This window comes from Propithecus coquereli, unplaced genomic scaffold (assembly GCF_000956105.1).
Source record: "Propithecus coquereli isolate 6110/MARCELLA unplaced genomic scaffold, Pcoq_1.0 Scaffold127, whole genome shotgun sequence".
Lineage (NCBI taxonomy): Eukaryota > Metazoa > Chordata > Mammalia > Primates > Indriidae > Propithecus > Propithecus coquereli.
Window position 1 is genome coordinate 3,036,249 of NW_012136858.1, and position 17,364 is coordinate 3,053,612.

At 36.6% G+C, this 17,364-nt stretch overlaps 1 protein-coding gene and 1 pseudogene across 4 annotated transcripts in view; both read right to left on the bottom strand.

The window, feature by feature from the left end:
- Positions 1–1,646: 1,646 nt before the first annotated feature.
- The window catches only part of SNX14 (sorting nexin 14), a 95,834-nt gene continuing 80,116 nt past the window's right edge, over positions 1,647–17,364 (bottom strand). For all 3 annotated transcript variants that reach the window (XM_012638216.1, XM_012638215.1, XM_012638217.1), the window contains 6 exons: positions 14,720–14,843; positions 14,272–14,436; positions 14,011–14,106; positions 3,529–3,620; positions 2,799–2,855; positions 1,647–1,858 (listed from right to left, as the gene is read on the bottom strand). In XM_012638216.1, the coding sequence (XP_012493670.1) occupies positions 1,820–1,858; positions 2,799–2,855; positions 3,529–3,620; positions 14,011–14,106; positions 14,272–14,436; positions 14,720–14,843 (573 nt within the window). In that variant the 3' untranslated portion in view covers positions 1,647–1,819. The remainder of the gene's footprint in view (positions 1,859–2,798; positions 2,856–3,528; positions 3,621–14,010; positions 14,107–14,271; positions 14,437–14,719; positions 14,844–17,364) is intronic.
- LOC105805339 lies at positions 12,354–13,268 on the bottom strand (annotated as a pseudogene). The gene has a single exon (XR_001137204.1). The product of XR_001137204.1 is annotated as a 60S ribosomal protein L6 pseudogene (transcript).

A 17,364-nucleotide genomic window follows, 5' to 3' on the forward strand; every position in this document is an offset into this window, starting at 1 on the left:
CCAACGTGATTCTGTTAAAATATAAGATCATGCTGCTCACCTGCTCAAAACCTTTTCATCAGACTACAAGTAAAAATCACAGTTACTGGCCAGGAGTGGTGCCAGCAAGTTTGGTTTCATTTTGAGGCCTATTCTCTTGGCTTGTAGGTGGCTGACTTCTTGCTATGTGCTCATATGACCCCTTTGGGCACACACGGAGAGATGGAGAGAAATCTTGCTCTCTCTTTCTCTTCTTAAAAGGCCACCAATCCTATCGGATTAGGGTTTCATCCTTATGAACTGGTTTAACTTAAATAATCTCCTGAAGGCTCCATCTTCAAAAACAGTCACATTGGAATTTATGATTTCAACATACGAATTTTGGGAAGACACAATTCAATTCATAGCAACGGGTGAAATCTATTTAAAGAAAATATGATTCATAAAACTCTACACATACAAAATTATGTGAATTACATCATTCACATTATAAAAATGGAAAGGAAGAAAAATGCAATCATTATTTGTTAAGCATTTCATCATCACAGATATCACCTTGGACTTTCCAGCCTCCAGAACTATGAGAAGTAAATTTCTGTTGTATAAGCCACCAGTCTATGGTATTTTGTCATGGCAACCTGAGCAGACCTGATACACCCATAACTTCTTTCTTATCTAAATAAACAGAATATCACAATTGAAGAATAGGTTGAGGATGGCATAAAAAGGCATGTAAAATATTTTATTTTTCCAGTTCATCCATGACATTTTAAATAATAATGTTCAAATGCTATGGATTTAAATTTGAATAGTTAGCCTGATTAATTTTCTACCTGCCCCTGAGAAGTTAAATGTGTAAGGCTTGGTGTTAAATCACTAAGTCACAAAAACTTGTATTCTAGAAACTTCAGTATTTAAAAATAAAATAGAACCGCCAACAAAACCTGTTCAAAAATTTATAACACCTAAGAACCATTTTTGAAACCTTGGGAAAAAAATTAATAGTATAATCGAATGTGTTAGCTCTCCAATTATATTCAGAGTTCCCATATTATATGGCTTAGTGTCTAATACATGGCTGAAGCTCAATAAATACATTCTGAATAAATATTACAAAAAATAACCAAATGCAAAATGCCCAATATTGACAGACAAATTTGTTTTAAGGAGAAATGTACAGCATGGTAAGGAATTCCAAGAATTCTAAACATTGAATCTTTAAAAATAATTTTTAAGTTAACCTTCAAGAAATACAGTTAATTCTGTATGTTTCTTTTGAAGGGATAACAGGCAACGTAAACCACGAATCTACTTGTCTAAATTGTTTAAACAAGCTTTGGGAATATAGTTACACACGATTCAGTGAAGCTTAGTTGCAGTCACGCCACCACAAAATATCTGTAAGTATTCAGTTTTCACACCCAATGGCAATAACCTGTCAGTCATCCAGCAAGAGTAAGGAAAAATCCCTTGTTTATTATGAAAAATTCATATAGGATGTTTTATTTATAGACATACAGTTATTAACTATGTAGAAAATGGGAAAAAAAGGAAATAAATATACTGAAATGTATCAACTCTATATAAGAAAAATCAGATCTTACTGTTCCTCCACATTAAACATAATTATTTTCAAAGTGATACAATACAAAGGCTATGAAACTCAGTCACTTTTAATCATTATTAAATTTCTGTTAGTCTTTATTGAAACAATCAAAATTTCAGACACTGAAGTACATGATATATACAAGAATATACAAAAGTAAAAGAAAAATGTACATTTCTACTCCACTAGCACAGCGGAAATTTCAATGGGTTATTCTATACCAAATTCAAATGTTTACATCCAGGATGTCACAGAGGTAACTTCCTTTTGTACCTAAAGTGAAAATACATCCATTTAATAGAGGCAATAAGATAAAGGATCATTTGTGAGTTGCTTAACAGCTCTAATGTATTCTAATCTAAGAAATACATATATTGTAAACCAAAAGAAATTGGTTGGCATATGCAGCATTTAATATCTATGTTAGAGATGAGAAAATGGCAACATATAGTGACAGACCTTATAAAGTCTCAAAGCTGAATGTTTACTGGAGTTGATTCCCATGTAAACTGAACATAAAATGTCTGTAGTTGCCACCCTGTTCTAATATACCCTTAATATAATGATAATGTGAAAGCTTAAAATAGGTAAATAGTTCAAATCTGGTTTCCTCTATTCTACAAAAGTGACATTTCATTGTAATACCACAGCCTTGAAAAATAGTTTTTCATCCAACCAAGAAGTGACATTTCATTGTAATACCACAGCCTTGAAAAATAGTTTTTCATCCAACCAAGAGGATTAGTCAAAAAATAAAATGGAAAATAATGACTTACACTTTTGTTCAAAATTCAAAATCCTCAAGATTCAATATAATAATAATATTATTGTACTCTAATTTTAATTCATTTTGTGCTCTTGAGTTTATATAAACCCAATTGCTTCAAAAAATACACAAGTCTCTGACTTACACAGCATTCAGTGTTGCAACTTAAACTTACACCTTCCTCTGGAAAGACTGTAAAGGGACCCTATGTGTTTGTAATTAGGAAGGGATAAAGTCAAAGCAGAGGCTATTCAGTTCCTATCTCCCAAAATCCATTCTTATTATGTTGGGTATGTTGAATAAAGAAATTTAACAAGCCATTAGTTGAGGTTGTTCATTTTTTACAGGATCATAAGAGACAAAGGCTTTGCCTGTGTGTCCCTAATTAAAATAAATGTCAGCATACCATTAAGAGAGTAACAAATAAAATTATTGCTTTTTAGTTACCTTATTGAGCTCTGGAAACAGCTCCTGTATCACAATGTCCAACAACACATAAGTAAGCTAAAGCACCAAAATAATAATAATAATAATAAATTTTAAGGCACTAAACATAAAAACCAAAAAAATGATAAGCACAAAATTGAGGATGGTGGTTACCCCTAAATGGCAAGGTGGGAAATGGGACTAACAATGCAAAACAAGCAGAAAAGTAGCTTCAAATACTATCAATAATGTTCTATTCTTAAATGGGTGGTAGGTACACATGTGTTTGCATGTGAACATTTTATTATTATGCCTCAAAACTCATTTTTATGTTAAACATTTTATATGCAATAAAAATTTTAAAGAAATAATACAAAATTCCAACTGTATTAAGATCTCAACAGAATATTATAGACTATAAACATAAAAATGTTAACTGTGGTTATTCTATGTGAGTTGAATGATGGAATTACCAATTTTTAATTTTTTGCTGTATTTCATAAATTTTCTATATATTCCAAAATTTCTACAATGAATATATATTACTTTTAAATCAAAACAATTCATGTTATTAAGAAAAAGGAGATCACCAAAAAAGAGTAACACAAATAAGATACCTCATCTGAATGTTTGAATTACACTGCCTTGATTTAGTATAGTGTCACTTACACAGCTAATAATAAACCAGATACCCTCTGTGTCATTCAACAAACCTAGTCAACACCAGCCTACCAGCTCTAATGGATTTTACCTGCTTGTTGAGTACTGGCTGCTGTAAGCCATCAAATAGAAGTCTGATGCTTTCATACTTGGTTTCTTCGCCAATACACTTGACTAACAGATCTACACAAAAAAGCCACATGTGGAACAATTTTATATTATAAAGTGATTCATCATTAACTAAATCATAAAGCAAAATCCCCACCCTGTTTCCCAGATATTATGCAAAAACTATTAATCAGTATTTCCCAAACCAGTGTTTTTGCAAGAGGCTTCTGGAAAAATGGGTTCTATGGTCAAGAAATGCAGTATCATGTATCCCACTTTTGGAGATTCACGATACACAAAAGCACACTGAAAGCTCTGAGGAATGTCACAGTAAAAAATGTCTGCTTACACTATTAAGTAATGAAAGAGAGTTGGAAAATAATACATACTGTATTATCCTATTAGGGAAAAATAAAAAAATTAAACTCTAAAATGATGTTTATACATTTGTAGATACACATATAAAAATGCATAGAAAAACGTCTGCAAGGATTAACACCAAACTGGAGCATGAGCCTACTTCTACACAGTGGGGAAGAGGATAGCTTCTACTTTTTATTCTATATATTTTCATAATGTTCTTAATATCAGAAAAAAAATTAATTTTTAAAGGTAGACTCTTTGCAATGACTATGACCACTCTATTTCTGTACTTTTTATATAAATTACTATTAATCATCTTAAAGACCAATCATTCTGAAAAACACTACAAATGTTTGAACACTTAGGAGCCAAGTTCAGGTTGTTGCCCAACTGTACAGCTGTCATGTACCACACATATCATTCCTGTTACCAAAAAAGTCAATCCTTATTAAGATCTCCACTTAGGGGTGGGGGCAAGATTGCTGAACCCTCTGACATCACTTGCCCGACCACCCCAGAAGTAAGGAAGGGTATCAGATAAAAAAGAGGGGAGAGGGGAGGCATCTCAGGTGTAGGTGAGAGAGGGAAGTGCCAGAGCCTGCAGGGGACCTCATGGAGGAAAACTGCATAGCAGAGAAGGAAGAGGATAAAGGAAACAAAGGTATCAGCAAGGATCAAACCCAGACAGGCTCAGAGCCCAGTGAAGGAGTAAGGGCGGGGGATCCCTTTCTCCGTCCCACACTCCTTCAGTGATCAGAGGGCTACCAAGTTTCTTGGAAGCTTCTCCAACCCCAAGAGCGCAAGCACTGTGGCAACCATGGAATTGTGGGGAGAACTTGCATGATCCCAGAGCTTGGACATACTGTGCAGGGTTCCCCTCCAAGGAGAGTGATCCAAGAGGCGGGAGAGCCAACTTTCTTCCAAACTTTTTTTTTTTTTTATTTCAGCATATTATGGGGTACAGATGTTTAGGTTACGTGTGTTGCCCTTGGTTCCCCTCCCCCCAAGTCCGTGTTTCAAATATCTTCCAAACTTTTGTCCTTCCCTGCCCCCCCCCCACCCCCGCAACCAGGAGAGCAGTTTGAGATGAGAATGTGGTAAGCAACCACCTCTCCCTAGCTGGCGCCCTCCAGTCTGAGGTTTCCACAGAGAGTGGGGCACACGTCTTTCCCCTTGAGGACCTGCAGTGGACCTGGGGTGCCCGATCTGGCAGCTCCCTTCCTGCTGGCATTTCTCAGAGGCTTAGGCCAGCAGGTCAGACACACAGGCTGGATCCCGTGTCCCCTGGACTCGTGCCCCCTGGACTCAAGCGGGTTGCTGGGAGTGGGGGGCAAGGGTCGCAGTTTAGGAGTTGGACTCAGACGAGGAAGCCCACGTGGGTGGAACTGACAGGAAAATACTGGGGGGGTCCGAGACACAGCGATCTGGGGAACCCTCCCCCCCAAAGCCACGGTGTTGGACTAGGGTGGGTACTTCCATGGGAAGATCCTAGCCATGGTGCCATAGCAACCGAGGGCGGGGCACCTGTTTGCAACCAGAGGCGGTAAGGCAAGAGAGGCAGAGCTCACTCCAAACAGCCAGTTGGGGAACTGTGACCCCTTCCCCACAAATAGCCTTCCTAGTCTGAAAAGTCTGCCTTGACCCTCCTCCAGTGGCTTTCCCTAAGGCCAAGAAAATGATTTTGGAGCCCTGTTGAGACTCAAAGCCATGCTGTCAGACTAGGGAGGATCCCAGCTCGAAGTGCCATAGCAACCGAGTGTGGCGTGTAAAAGCACGCCCGTGTGAAACAGACAGGAGGGCAAGGATAACTTAGGCAAGAGAAGCGGAGCTCACTCCCAAAAGAGAGCCAAAAGACTCCTGGAATTGATAAATAAATTCAGCAAAGTCTCAGGTTATAAAAATCAATGTATACAAATCTGTAGCATTTCTATACACCAGTAACAGTCAAGCTGAGAGTCACATCAAAGACTCAATACCATTCACAATAGCTAACAAAGAAAATAAAATACCTAGCAATATACTTAACCAAGGAGGTGAAAGCCCTCTACAAAGAGAACTATGAAACAGTAAGGAATTGCAGATAATACAAACAAGTGGAAAAACATGTCATGCTCATTGATTGGTAGACTCAACATTGTTAAAATGTCTATACTACCCAAAGTGATTTACAGATTCAATGCAATTCCCATCAAAATAACAACATCACATTTCCCAGATCTAGAAAAAATAATGTTACACTTTGTGTGGAACCAGAAAAGAGCCCAACTAGCCAAAGCAATCTTAAACTATACTACAAGGCTATAGTAACCCAAATAGCATGGTATTGGTACAAAAATAGAGACACAGATCAATGGAAGAGAATAAAGAACTCAGATATAAAACCATCTACCTACAAACCAACTGATCTTTGACAAAGCAGACAACAATGTACACTGGGGAAAAGAAGCCATGTTCAATAAGTGGTGCTGGGAAAATTGCATAACCATATGCAGAAGAATGAAACAGGACCCCTACCTGTCACCACTCACAAAAATTAACTCAAGATGGATAAAAGACTTAGAGCTAAGGCATGAAACCATAAGAATTCTAGAGGAAAATGTAGGAAAAACTCTTCTAGGTATCGGCCTAGGCAAACTATTTATGACTAGGACCCCAATGACAATCATGGCAACAACAAAAATAAATGGGATTTGATTAAACTAAAAAGCTGCTGCACAGCTAAAGAAACAATCAACAGAGCGAACAGACAACCTACAGGAGAAAATATTTGCAAGCTATACATCTAATAAAGTGCTAATAACCAGAATTTACAAAGAACTCAAGCAAATCAGCAAGAAAAAAACAACCCTATTAAAAAGTGGGCAAAATACATGAACAGAAGCTTCTCAAAAGAAGACAGACAAATGGCCAATAAGGATATGCAAAAATGTTCAATGTCACTAATCATCAGGGAAGTGCAAATTAAAACCACAATGAGATAACACCATACCCCAGTTAGAATGGCTTTTATTAAAAAGTCCAAAAACAATAGATGCTGGCATGGATGCAGAAAGAATGCAAAGTCCCACACTGTTGGTGGGACTGCAAATTAGTACAACCTCTATGGAAAACAATATGGCAATTCCTCAAAGAATTAAAAGTAGACCTACTATTTGATCCAGCAATCCTACTATTAGGTATTTACCCAAAGGAAAAGAAGATTTTTCATCAAAAAGACACCTGCACTCAAATGTTTATCGCAGCACAATTAACAACTGCAAAGATGTGGAATCAATCCAAGTGCCCACCAATTCTGAGTGGATCAATAAAATATGATATAGATATACACACACACACACACACACACACACACACACACCATGGAGTACTACTCAGCCATAAAAAAGATGAATTAATATCTTTTGCAACAATCTGGATGGAACTAGAGACCATTCTCCTAAGTAAAGTATCTTTTTTTTTTTTTTTAAGTCAGGTGAACTCACCTGAGACTTGAAAAGCCAGTGTTCATATTACTGTCAACCCCAATTCCTGAAAATGAACCACTGTATTAGGTCTTACGGCATTTCTCTCCTCCACGCCCGTTTTTTTTTTTTTTTTTTTTTAGACAGAGTCTCACTGTGTTGCCTGGGCTAGAGTGCCGTGGCGTTATCCTAGCTCACAGCAACCTCAAACTCCTGGGCTCAAGTGATCCTTCTGCCTCAGCCTCCAGGGTAGCTGGTACTACAGGCATGCACCACCATGCTCGGCTAATTTTTTCTATATATTTCTAGTTGTCCGATTAATTTCTTTCTATTTTTAGTAGAGACGGGGGTCTCGCTCTTGCTCAGGTTGGTTTCGAACTCCTGAGCTCAAACAATACACCCGCCTCGGCCTCCCAGAGTGCTAGGATTACAGGCGTGAGCCACCGCGCCCGGCCCTAAGTAAAGTATCTTAAGAATGGAAAAACGAACACCACATGTATTCACTATTAAATTGCAACTAACTGATGAGCACACATGTGCACAGAGGGAAGTAAAACTCAGTGGAAATCAACCAGCGAGGAGGGAGGAGCAGGGGAGGAGAAAAAAAGCTACCTAATGGTTACTATGAACACTATTTGGGTGATTGTCACACCTGTAACTGGGACTCAAGCATTACAAAAGTGATCCATGTAACCTAAAATATTTGTACCCCCTCAATGTTTTGAAATAAAAAAAACAAGTCTCCACTTAATGTTTTCCCCAAGCAGAAAAAACAAATTATTCTTAAGTAAACAAGGCAGTCAAATATTTGCCCTTTCCCCCCATTGTAACTAAACTTTGCGCTATTCATAAAAAATTCTCCCTTTATGCTTGGTTCTATAAGTTAAATCTAATTCTAAGAGGCAAAGGCTAAATTCAATTTACAATGGGCATAGTATATCCTTGCTATTTTCAAGATATGTTAGCCCAATATAGATCTTTGGTGAATATTCAAATTAACCAATACTCCATGGAATTTCCCAAGTATTACTAATATGCATGAAGTTAATGAACAAATATATGTGATCTTTGAGATCCTTGAGGTGTCACTAAGTAAGAATACAGGATAACAGAAAGGCATGCTAGGCTTAAGAACTAAGTTACTTCTTTTCAAACGGGATTCTTAAAGAAAATGTGGTTCACACTTGTGCCTCAGTAAAATAACACATTAGTATATTCACTGGTTTTCCATGTTGGTCCTGAATATCAAAACTGAGACCATTAAAAGTATGAATGCTAAGGGTCACTATATTACAAAGCGGGTAAAAAATGATTTCATCATTTGTCTACAGAAAACTTACTCAAAAATAGCTTATGTTCACTTTCATATGCAGACCAGGTATTTAACTTAATTGTTTCCACAAAGACCAACAGAACTATTTCAAGAATAATTCTTCAATGCTGAGAACTCTCTAAGATTCTGTCCTAAGCACTCTTCTCTTCTCTTTTGAAAACAGACTTTGTTTTTTAGAGTAGTTTTGTGTTCACAACAAAACTGAGGGTATAGAGATTTCCCATGTACTCCCTTGTCCCAACACATGCAGTCTCCTCCATTCTCAACATCCCCCACAAGACTGTACATTTGTTATAACTGATAAACCTACATTATCACCCAGAGTCCGTAATTTATAATGGGGTTCACTCTTGGTGTTGTACATTCTGTGGGTTTGGACAAGTGTATAATGACATGTACCCACCATTATAGTATCAAACAGATTAGTTTCATTACCCCGAAAATCCTGTGTTCTACTTATTCATCCCTCCCCCCTAAATTCTGGCAACCACTAATCTTTTTACTGTCTCCTTATTTTTCCCTTTTCCAGAACGTTATATAGTTGGAATCATACAGCATGTAGTCTTTTCATATTGGCTTCTTTCACACAATAACATGAGTTTAGGGTTTCTCCATGTCTTCTGATGACTTGATAACTCATTTCTTTATAGCACTGAATGATATTCTATTTTCTGTAAGTACCATAGTTTATTTATCCATTCACCTAATAAAGGGCATCTTGCTTGCCTCCAAATTTTGGCAGTTTTGAATAAAGCTGTTATAAACATTGATGTGCAGGTTTTTGGGTGGACATGTTTTCAACTCCTTTGGATAAATAACAAGAAGCACAATTGCTGGATCTTATGTTAAGAGTATGTCTAGTTTTGTAAGAAACCACCAAACTGTCTTCCAAAGTGGCAACACAATTTTGCATTCCTATCAGCAATGAATGAAGAGTTCTTGTTGCTTCACATCTTCCCCAGCAAATGGTGTTGTCAGTGTTCTAGATTTTGGATATTCTAATAGGTGTGTAGTGGTATCCCATTGTTGTTTTAATTTGTATTTCCCTGATGACACATGATGTGGAGCATCTTTTCATATGTTTATTTGCAATCTATATATCTTCTTTGGTGAGGTGTCAAGGTATTTGGCTAATTTTTAAATCAAGTACTTCGTGTTCTTATTGTTGAGTTTTGAGATTTCTTTGTATATTTTAGGTACCAGTATTAATCTGGTAAGTCTTTTGCAAATATTTTCTCCCACTCTGTGGCCTCTCTTCTCATTCTCTTGACAGTATCTTTCACAAAGCAAAATTTTAATGAAGTAAAGCTTATCAATTCTTTCTTTCACGGCTCATGCCTTTGGCGTTGCAACTAAAAAGACACTGCAAAACTGAAGGTCATCTAAATTTTTTCTTACGTTATCCTCTATGAGTTTATAGTATTGCTTTTTACAGTTAGGTCTACGATAAATTTTGAGTTAATTTTTGTGAAGGATGTAAGGTCTGTGTCTGATCATTTTTTTGCATGTGGATGTCCAGTTATTCCAGCACTATTTGTTGAAAAGACTATCTTTTCTCCATTGTGTTGCCTTTGCAACTTTGTCAAAGATCAGTGATCAGGTGACATTATCTATCTGGTTCTATTTCTGGGCTCTCTACTGAGTTTCATGGATCTATTTGAATTCATATATTCTTTTGCCAATATCACACTGTCTTGATTACTGTAGCTTTATAGTATGTCTTGAAGCAAAGCAGTGTCAATCCTCTGACTTTGTTCTTTCATTCAATATTGAGTTGGCTATTCTGGGTTCTTCTGCCCCTCCATATAATCTTCAAAATGTCGATACTCACAAAATATAATAACTTACTGGGACTTGAATTGGGATTGCATTGAATCTATAGATCAAGTTGTGAAGAATTGATATCTTGAAAATACTGAGACTTCCTATTCATGAACATAAAATATTTCTCCATTTATTTAGTTCTTCTTTGATTTCTTTGTTGGATTTTTACCTAAGTGTTTCATTTTTAGGAGTGCTAATGCAAATGGTATTGTTTTTAATTTCGAATACCACTTGTTTGTTCATTGCTGGTATAAAGAAAAGTGATAGAATTTTATGTGTTAACCTTATATCCTACAACCCTGCTATCATTGCTTATTAGTTCCAAGAGTGTTTTTATTAGTTTTTTTAGATATTCTACACAATCATGTTACCTGTAAACAAAGACAGTTTTATTTCTTCCTGGCTAATCAGTATACTTTATTTCCTTTTATTGCCTTACTGCATTAGCAAGGACTTCCAGTTCAATGCTGAAATACAGTGGTGAGAGGGAACATCTTTACCTTGTTCCTGATCTTAGTGGGAAAGCCTCAAGTTCCTCACCATTAAGTATAATGTTAGCTACGGGGTGTTTTTGTAGATTTTTTTATCAAGTTGAGGAAGTTCCCTTCTATTCCTAGAAGATTATTTTTTATGAGTGGTTGTAGGATTTTATCAAGTGCTTTTTCTGCATCTATTGTTATGATCATAAGATTTTTCTTCTTTAACCTGTTGGTGTAATGGACCACATTAACTGATTTTTGAATGAATGTTGACCTACCCTTGAATACTTGGGATAAATCCCACTTGGTCTGGTATATAATTCTAACATTCCTGCTATATCAAGTCTGTTCTGATGCTCTTTCTCTCCAAACTGTTTTTTTGCCTTTAGCATGTCTTGTAATTTTTTCTTGATAGCTGGACATGATGCACTGGGTAATAGGAACTGCCATAAATAGGCCTTTAGTAATGTGGTGGTGAGGTACACAGCGAGGAAGGTTTCTACAGTCCTATGAATAGGTCTCAGTCTTTTATTGAGCCTATACCACTGGACTGTGAACTTCACACCCGCTTCAGGGGTTTCCCCCATCCCCCTTAGGTATGACAGGATGGCTACAGTAGACTGGAGTTATTTCCCTTCTTCCATATTGAAGATCACAGTGGCTGGAGTTGGGTATTTCCCTTCCTCTAGGTCAATTAGGCTCTGGATAAATATTAATAGTTTCTCCTGAGGGCAGGGTTTATTAAGATGAACAGAGTACTCTGACGTATTTCAAAATGGTTCCTTTTCCCCTCTCTCTGTGAGAAGCACAAGGGGATTTTTCTCCAATATTCACTGTGGGAACCTGGTTAAGCCCCTGAGATAAAACTCACAAAAGTATGGAGGGGTCCACCATGACTTGGTTCCTCTGGAGTTTTTAATCTCTCAAACTTGTCCATATTGAGCCTCCAGAAATTCATCAAAGTTTCCCCACCTCAACAATGGCTTCCACAAAGGTTTGAGTTCATGGGTTTTTGCTCCAGCTAGCTGTGATTCTGTTATCTACCTCTTGGTCTCTCTAATTTTGGGGGCAGTGATTTGCCTTTGACCCCACCATTCTGGTGGATCTAAGAGCTGTTGATTTTTTAGTTTTTTTCGGGTTTTTACTTGTTACTAGGATGGAGTGGCAACTTCCAGTTTCTTATGTGCCAGACCAGAAACCAGGAGTCACTCTCTTCTTACTCTCTATTTTCTCCCTGGGCATTAGTATTCACTCACACATGATTCCCGTATCTCTATTAATCTACCCTGTACCATCTTTCCTCCAACTTCCAAACCTATTCTTTTTTTTTTTTTTGATCTTTCAGTTATTTAATTAGGTTCTTTGTAAAAATTTAGAATACCAATCTGTGAGGATAAATTCCATTTGTCAGAGCAAACAGAGATCGCAGATAGCCCTGGAGCTAAGGAATAGCCTTGATTTTTGGTAAAATTTGGGAGTCCACAGCTTTCTGATCCACTTTGCACTGTTCTATAATCTCATATTTCTCTTTTTCTGTGTCAAAGATCTCACCCTCCTGGTGTCTGGGCTTCCGCAGCTTCTTCTTCTTGAAGTAAGCATCAGTGAGATGCTTAGGGATTTTCACATTGCTGATATCAATTTTTGTGGAGGTGGTGATGACAAATTTCTGGTGTGTCCTTCGCAGAGGAACTTGATTGAGGGACAGAGGTCCAGTCACAAGTAACAAGCCACTGCCCAGTTGCTTCAGGAAAACCACCCTCTTGCCTCTGTGGCATCCAGTGAGGATGATGAGGATGGTTCTGGGAGTGATGCTGGCTCGCAGTCTTCTCACGTGTTGGCTAAAGGGTTTTTTGCCATGGCTCAACAGCTTTCGAGGCACATCTTCAGTTAGATAATATCTAGGTATTTTGCGAAGTTTAACCACCCAAGTGCCACCATTCTTGTCACCACCAACTGGTTTTGTAATAGTGGCGAGGACCTTCTCTTTCTTTTTCTTTTCAACCTTGGACTTAGCCACTGAGCATTTCCTCTTGTACATGGCCTTCCTAGAGTACATGGCAGATCAGGACTATCTGCCGATTCCTCTGACGAGAACAGGATTTCAGCTGCAGTGGGGCTTCCCCTTCTTAACCTTTTTAGCTTTGAGGTTAGCCTTTTTCACTTTGCCACCGGCATCAGCCTTCTTGGCTTCAGGTTTCTTCTCTTTAGTATCCAGCTTCTCAGCTTTTTCACCCACCATCTTGCAAGATGGGAAAGAGCCCAAACCTAGATATTCAATTGCTTATTAGACATTTCCTCCTGAATAATTTATAGGCACTTCACATTAAAAATGTCCTAAATCAATTATCCTCTGATTTGATCCTTTGACATTTTTCCTTGTATCTTCTACCACAGTCAGAGGTTACTATCATTCATTTACTTAGTGGCCCAAACCTACCAACTCTGCAAGAGAGGTGACTATCTTCCTCCTTTGTGATATCTCTGTAACATGAACATGTCTCTATTATCACATGTATGTTTTATCTATCTGTCTGTCTTCCTGCTATACTAAGCTACTCAAACACATTTTTTATATTCCTTGTACTTTGCATAGTCCCTGGAACATGGAAGGTGCTCAGTAAATTTGGAATGAATGAACGAATTCTGATCTTTTAGTCATACCCACTTCTGTAGCTATTCTGATCATGTAGTGGGCATAGGACTCCAATTGTCCTACAACATGTCGCTTTGATCAATCTGATTCTAAGTTATTGCTGAAAGAATCTGGCTATTATGTGAGTAGAAACTGCCTTGTCTTAAAGCTCTTAGTGCTAACATCGGAAAGAAACAAATTTTATATAACTGAGTTAATTTTAATTGGTCCTTATACTACTAATTGGTCCTTATACTATTTCTAAAATGAAAACTCTCAGTAAAAATCAGCTTCAAAAATCAGCTTACTATGCACTGTGACCTCAAAGGAGTGCTAATCTATATTAAATTAAGTTACTTCTTAAATATTACACCTGGAATGTAATTCATCATTTCTTCAAAAGTCTGTTTTGCTCCTTTTTGCTTTTCATGGAGAGAGCGAGGCTCAGTGTTTTCACAGAATATAGCATCTAAAAAAAGAGTAAAAAAAAAATATTTATGGAATTTTCATCTATTTATATACGAAGTAGTTCCTCATCGTAGAAATACTAAACCAAAAACAAGACTTCTAAGTCTTTTAAATCCAATTAAAATCACAAAGTACATAAAACATACAAACATGGGAAAACACAAACCTCTAAGAAGTGTTATGAGTGAGACCAAACGGTGTTCCTGAAATAGTTGTTCTAGCTTACACTGAAGATAGTAGTCAGTATACATTTCCAGGGTGTTTTTAAAGAGGATTCGCATTCCCATTAAGAGATGATGAAGCCAGTCAGGAACTTGGAAAACCACCCGTCCTGAAATGGATCAAATGGAATACCTTGTTGTTCCAGATAAATTGATATTTTGAACATTTTCTAATGTAGAATGCACAAATGACAACAGTCAATATTTTATCTGCAAATGCTAGCAACTTTAATACGTTCAAGACCAATTATATTGAATTCTTATAAAAAAAAAGTACCTTCAATTAAAAAAAAACTTATGATGGGGCAATACTCAAAATCATTATTTGCATCATAGAAGAAATAAGATAGATGACTGAAAAACAGGTCTTAACATAAACCACTTAGATCTTACCTACATACATCAGGTAATCGTAGACTCCTTCTACAGTCATCACCTCCATAAAATAATTCTGATTTTGCTTTCTCTCTGTAGTCTCAGCACGGTTTGCATTATTCTTAAACAGATCATTGAAAAGCTGAAGTGTAAGTTTAAGTAACAAAGACATATTTATTAATATTTATTAATAAACACATGCTGTTGATAATGACTAAAGTAACACAGAGCAAAGGCATTTAAACCTTTTCCAATCAAAATGGAATATTGGGTTAAGATAGGTTTCTAAAATTCCATATTTATGCCCACAATTGCATTAAAAAATACATGTTCCCCCGAAAATATTACATAAAGTCTGCATTCATTTTAGGCATAACAGATAATTCATTATTTATAAAGACCCACTCCTTTGTTTTTATATACCAAAATAACATATTAAAATATATAAATATATTACTGATAGTTAATCTTAAAACATGATTTAAAAATTATAAATCACTAATTAATTAATGAGTAGGGGTGAAAATTCAGCTTTAAGCAAAGTTTATTTGGACAGTAATATTCAAAGCCCAGAAAAGTCTAATTGATGTGAAAAAAACACGATATGAAGAATTAATAATAGTAAAAATTATGAAATGCAACTAACTCTCACCTCTACTTACCCCAAAACTATGCAAAAAGAATCTACTATCAATAATAATCAAATATATCTTGGATAACTAATTAACTGAAGAAATATCTTATTCATTTACACATTCATTCAATAAACATTTATAAAGTAATTTCTATGTGCCAGACCAGATAGCATGCCAAGGGCAAGGAATACAAAAATGGGTCACTGTTCTCTAAAAAATTTAACATCTAGGCCAGGCGCAGTGGCTCACGTCTGTAATCCTAGCACTCTGGGAGGCCAAGGCGGGCGGACTGTTTGAGCTCAGCAGTTCGAAACCAGCCTGAGCAAGAAGCGAGACCCCGTCTCTACCAAAAATAGAAAGAAATTAATCAGACAATTTTAGCTTTGAGGTTAGCCTTTTTCACTTTGCCTCGGGAGGCTGAGGCAGAAGGATCGTTTGAGCCCAGGAGTTTGAGGTTGCGTGAGCTAGGCTGACGCCATGGCACTCACTCTAGCCCAGGGAAAAGAGTGAGACTCTGTCTCAAAAAAAAAAAAAAAATTTAACATCTAATAGAAACAGGTCAAGAAAACAAATGAAATGGCATAAAACAGGCACTATGAGAGAAGCAAAGTACAGAGGACTGTGGAGGAAAGTATATTCAATTTTATCTGAAGATGAATTTTTAAAAAGCTTCCTAGAAAAGGAAGAGAACACACACAATACATTCTATTGGCTCGTTTGTCAGATAGTCTTAATGCAGAGGCATAAGTTTAAAACATTTTTCCCCAACCAAAGAAATATGAAAAGGGCTCTCCCTCCTGATATTCCCCATACCCTTCTACATCCTTAGTTTAATTTTTTCATTAAAAAACAGTAACAGTACAGTAAGTCTGGAAAAGAAGGAGAAAAATAACTCAACCATCTAATACTGTAACTATTATACTTTTGTATATTCCCTTCTAGTCTCTATGTACATAGCTGCAATCAGTGGGGTTCAAAAATTATCATGTTATACTTTTTTCACTTAGCACCATATCAAGTATCTTTATGTTGCTTTATAGTTTTCAGAAGCACAATTTTATCTGCAGCAAAATATTCCCTGAGCAGATGTTCCTTAAAATAATTAATCATTTCTGTAATGTTGGAGTTTCATGTTGTTTCCAATTTTTCATTTCTATAAACAATACTTTAATGAATATCTTCACATGTTATAGGCTCTTCTATTATTTTCTTCTGACAAATTCCTGGCATTTAAGTCATGAGTCACGAGGTCAAAGAAGCGTAAACACCTGATGGATATTGTTACAAAGTACCAAATTCCTTTCCTTAGAGGCTGGGCCCATTTATAAAGTCACCAGTAAGTTTCTGGTTTGACCAAACTTTCATAAGCTATTTTGCAGACATATCCCCTATATACTAAAATTCACACTGCAGTATAATGACTCTTTCCTTATGTTTCCCCTGGGTAATCTTCTAAAATACTACCCAATAGGTCTTTCATATTCCATCATTCACAAAAGCATGCATACGTAGTGAAGGCCAACTAAAAGAGAATTTCTTAAGAAGCTGTTACATCTTTTCAAGCAGTTTTGAGTTTCAATCTCTAGGTCTAGTCACAACAATCCTGAGAGAGAGGACAAATATTACAAAGACTAATGAATTGCATTTGTGTCTATCTTTTGGGAGACAGAGCTATTACTGAGGAAGGCTGAGACTTACTCTTTAGAGCCACTTAAAATGATGCTCGAGCAGAGAGGAGGAAAAAGTCAACGCCCATATCTCAATTCCTCCTCTTGAACATTTTAACATTTTTTACTTTATAGTGGTATTTAGTGGAATTTTTGTGTTCAATAAAGATAAATGTAAAGGCTCTATTAAAGAAAGCGAAATGTACATTAATATAAACCACAAACAAAATTAACATAAGCCAAGTTTTCAGCTACTATATTCTTTAGAGCAGTAGATAGGTTAGCTGCTTCTGCTTCTCCCCACCACAGCCGTGTACCTGTGTGCACTTACTACTCAAGAACCTTAAGTACCAAGCCAGGT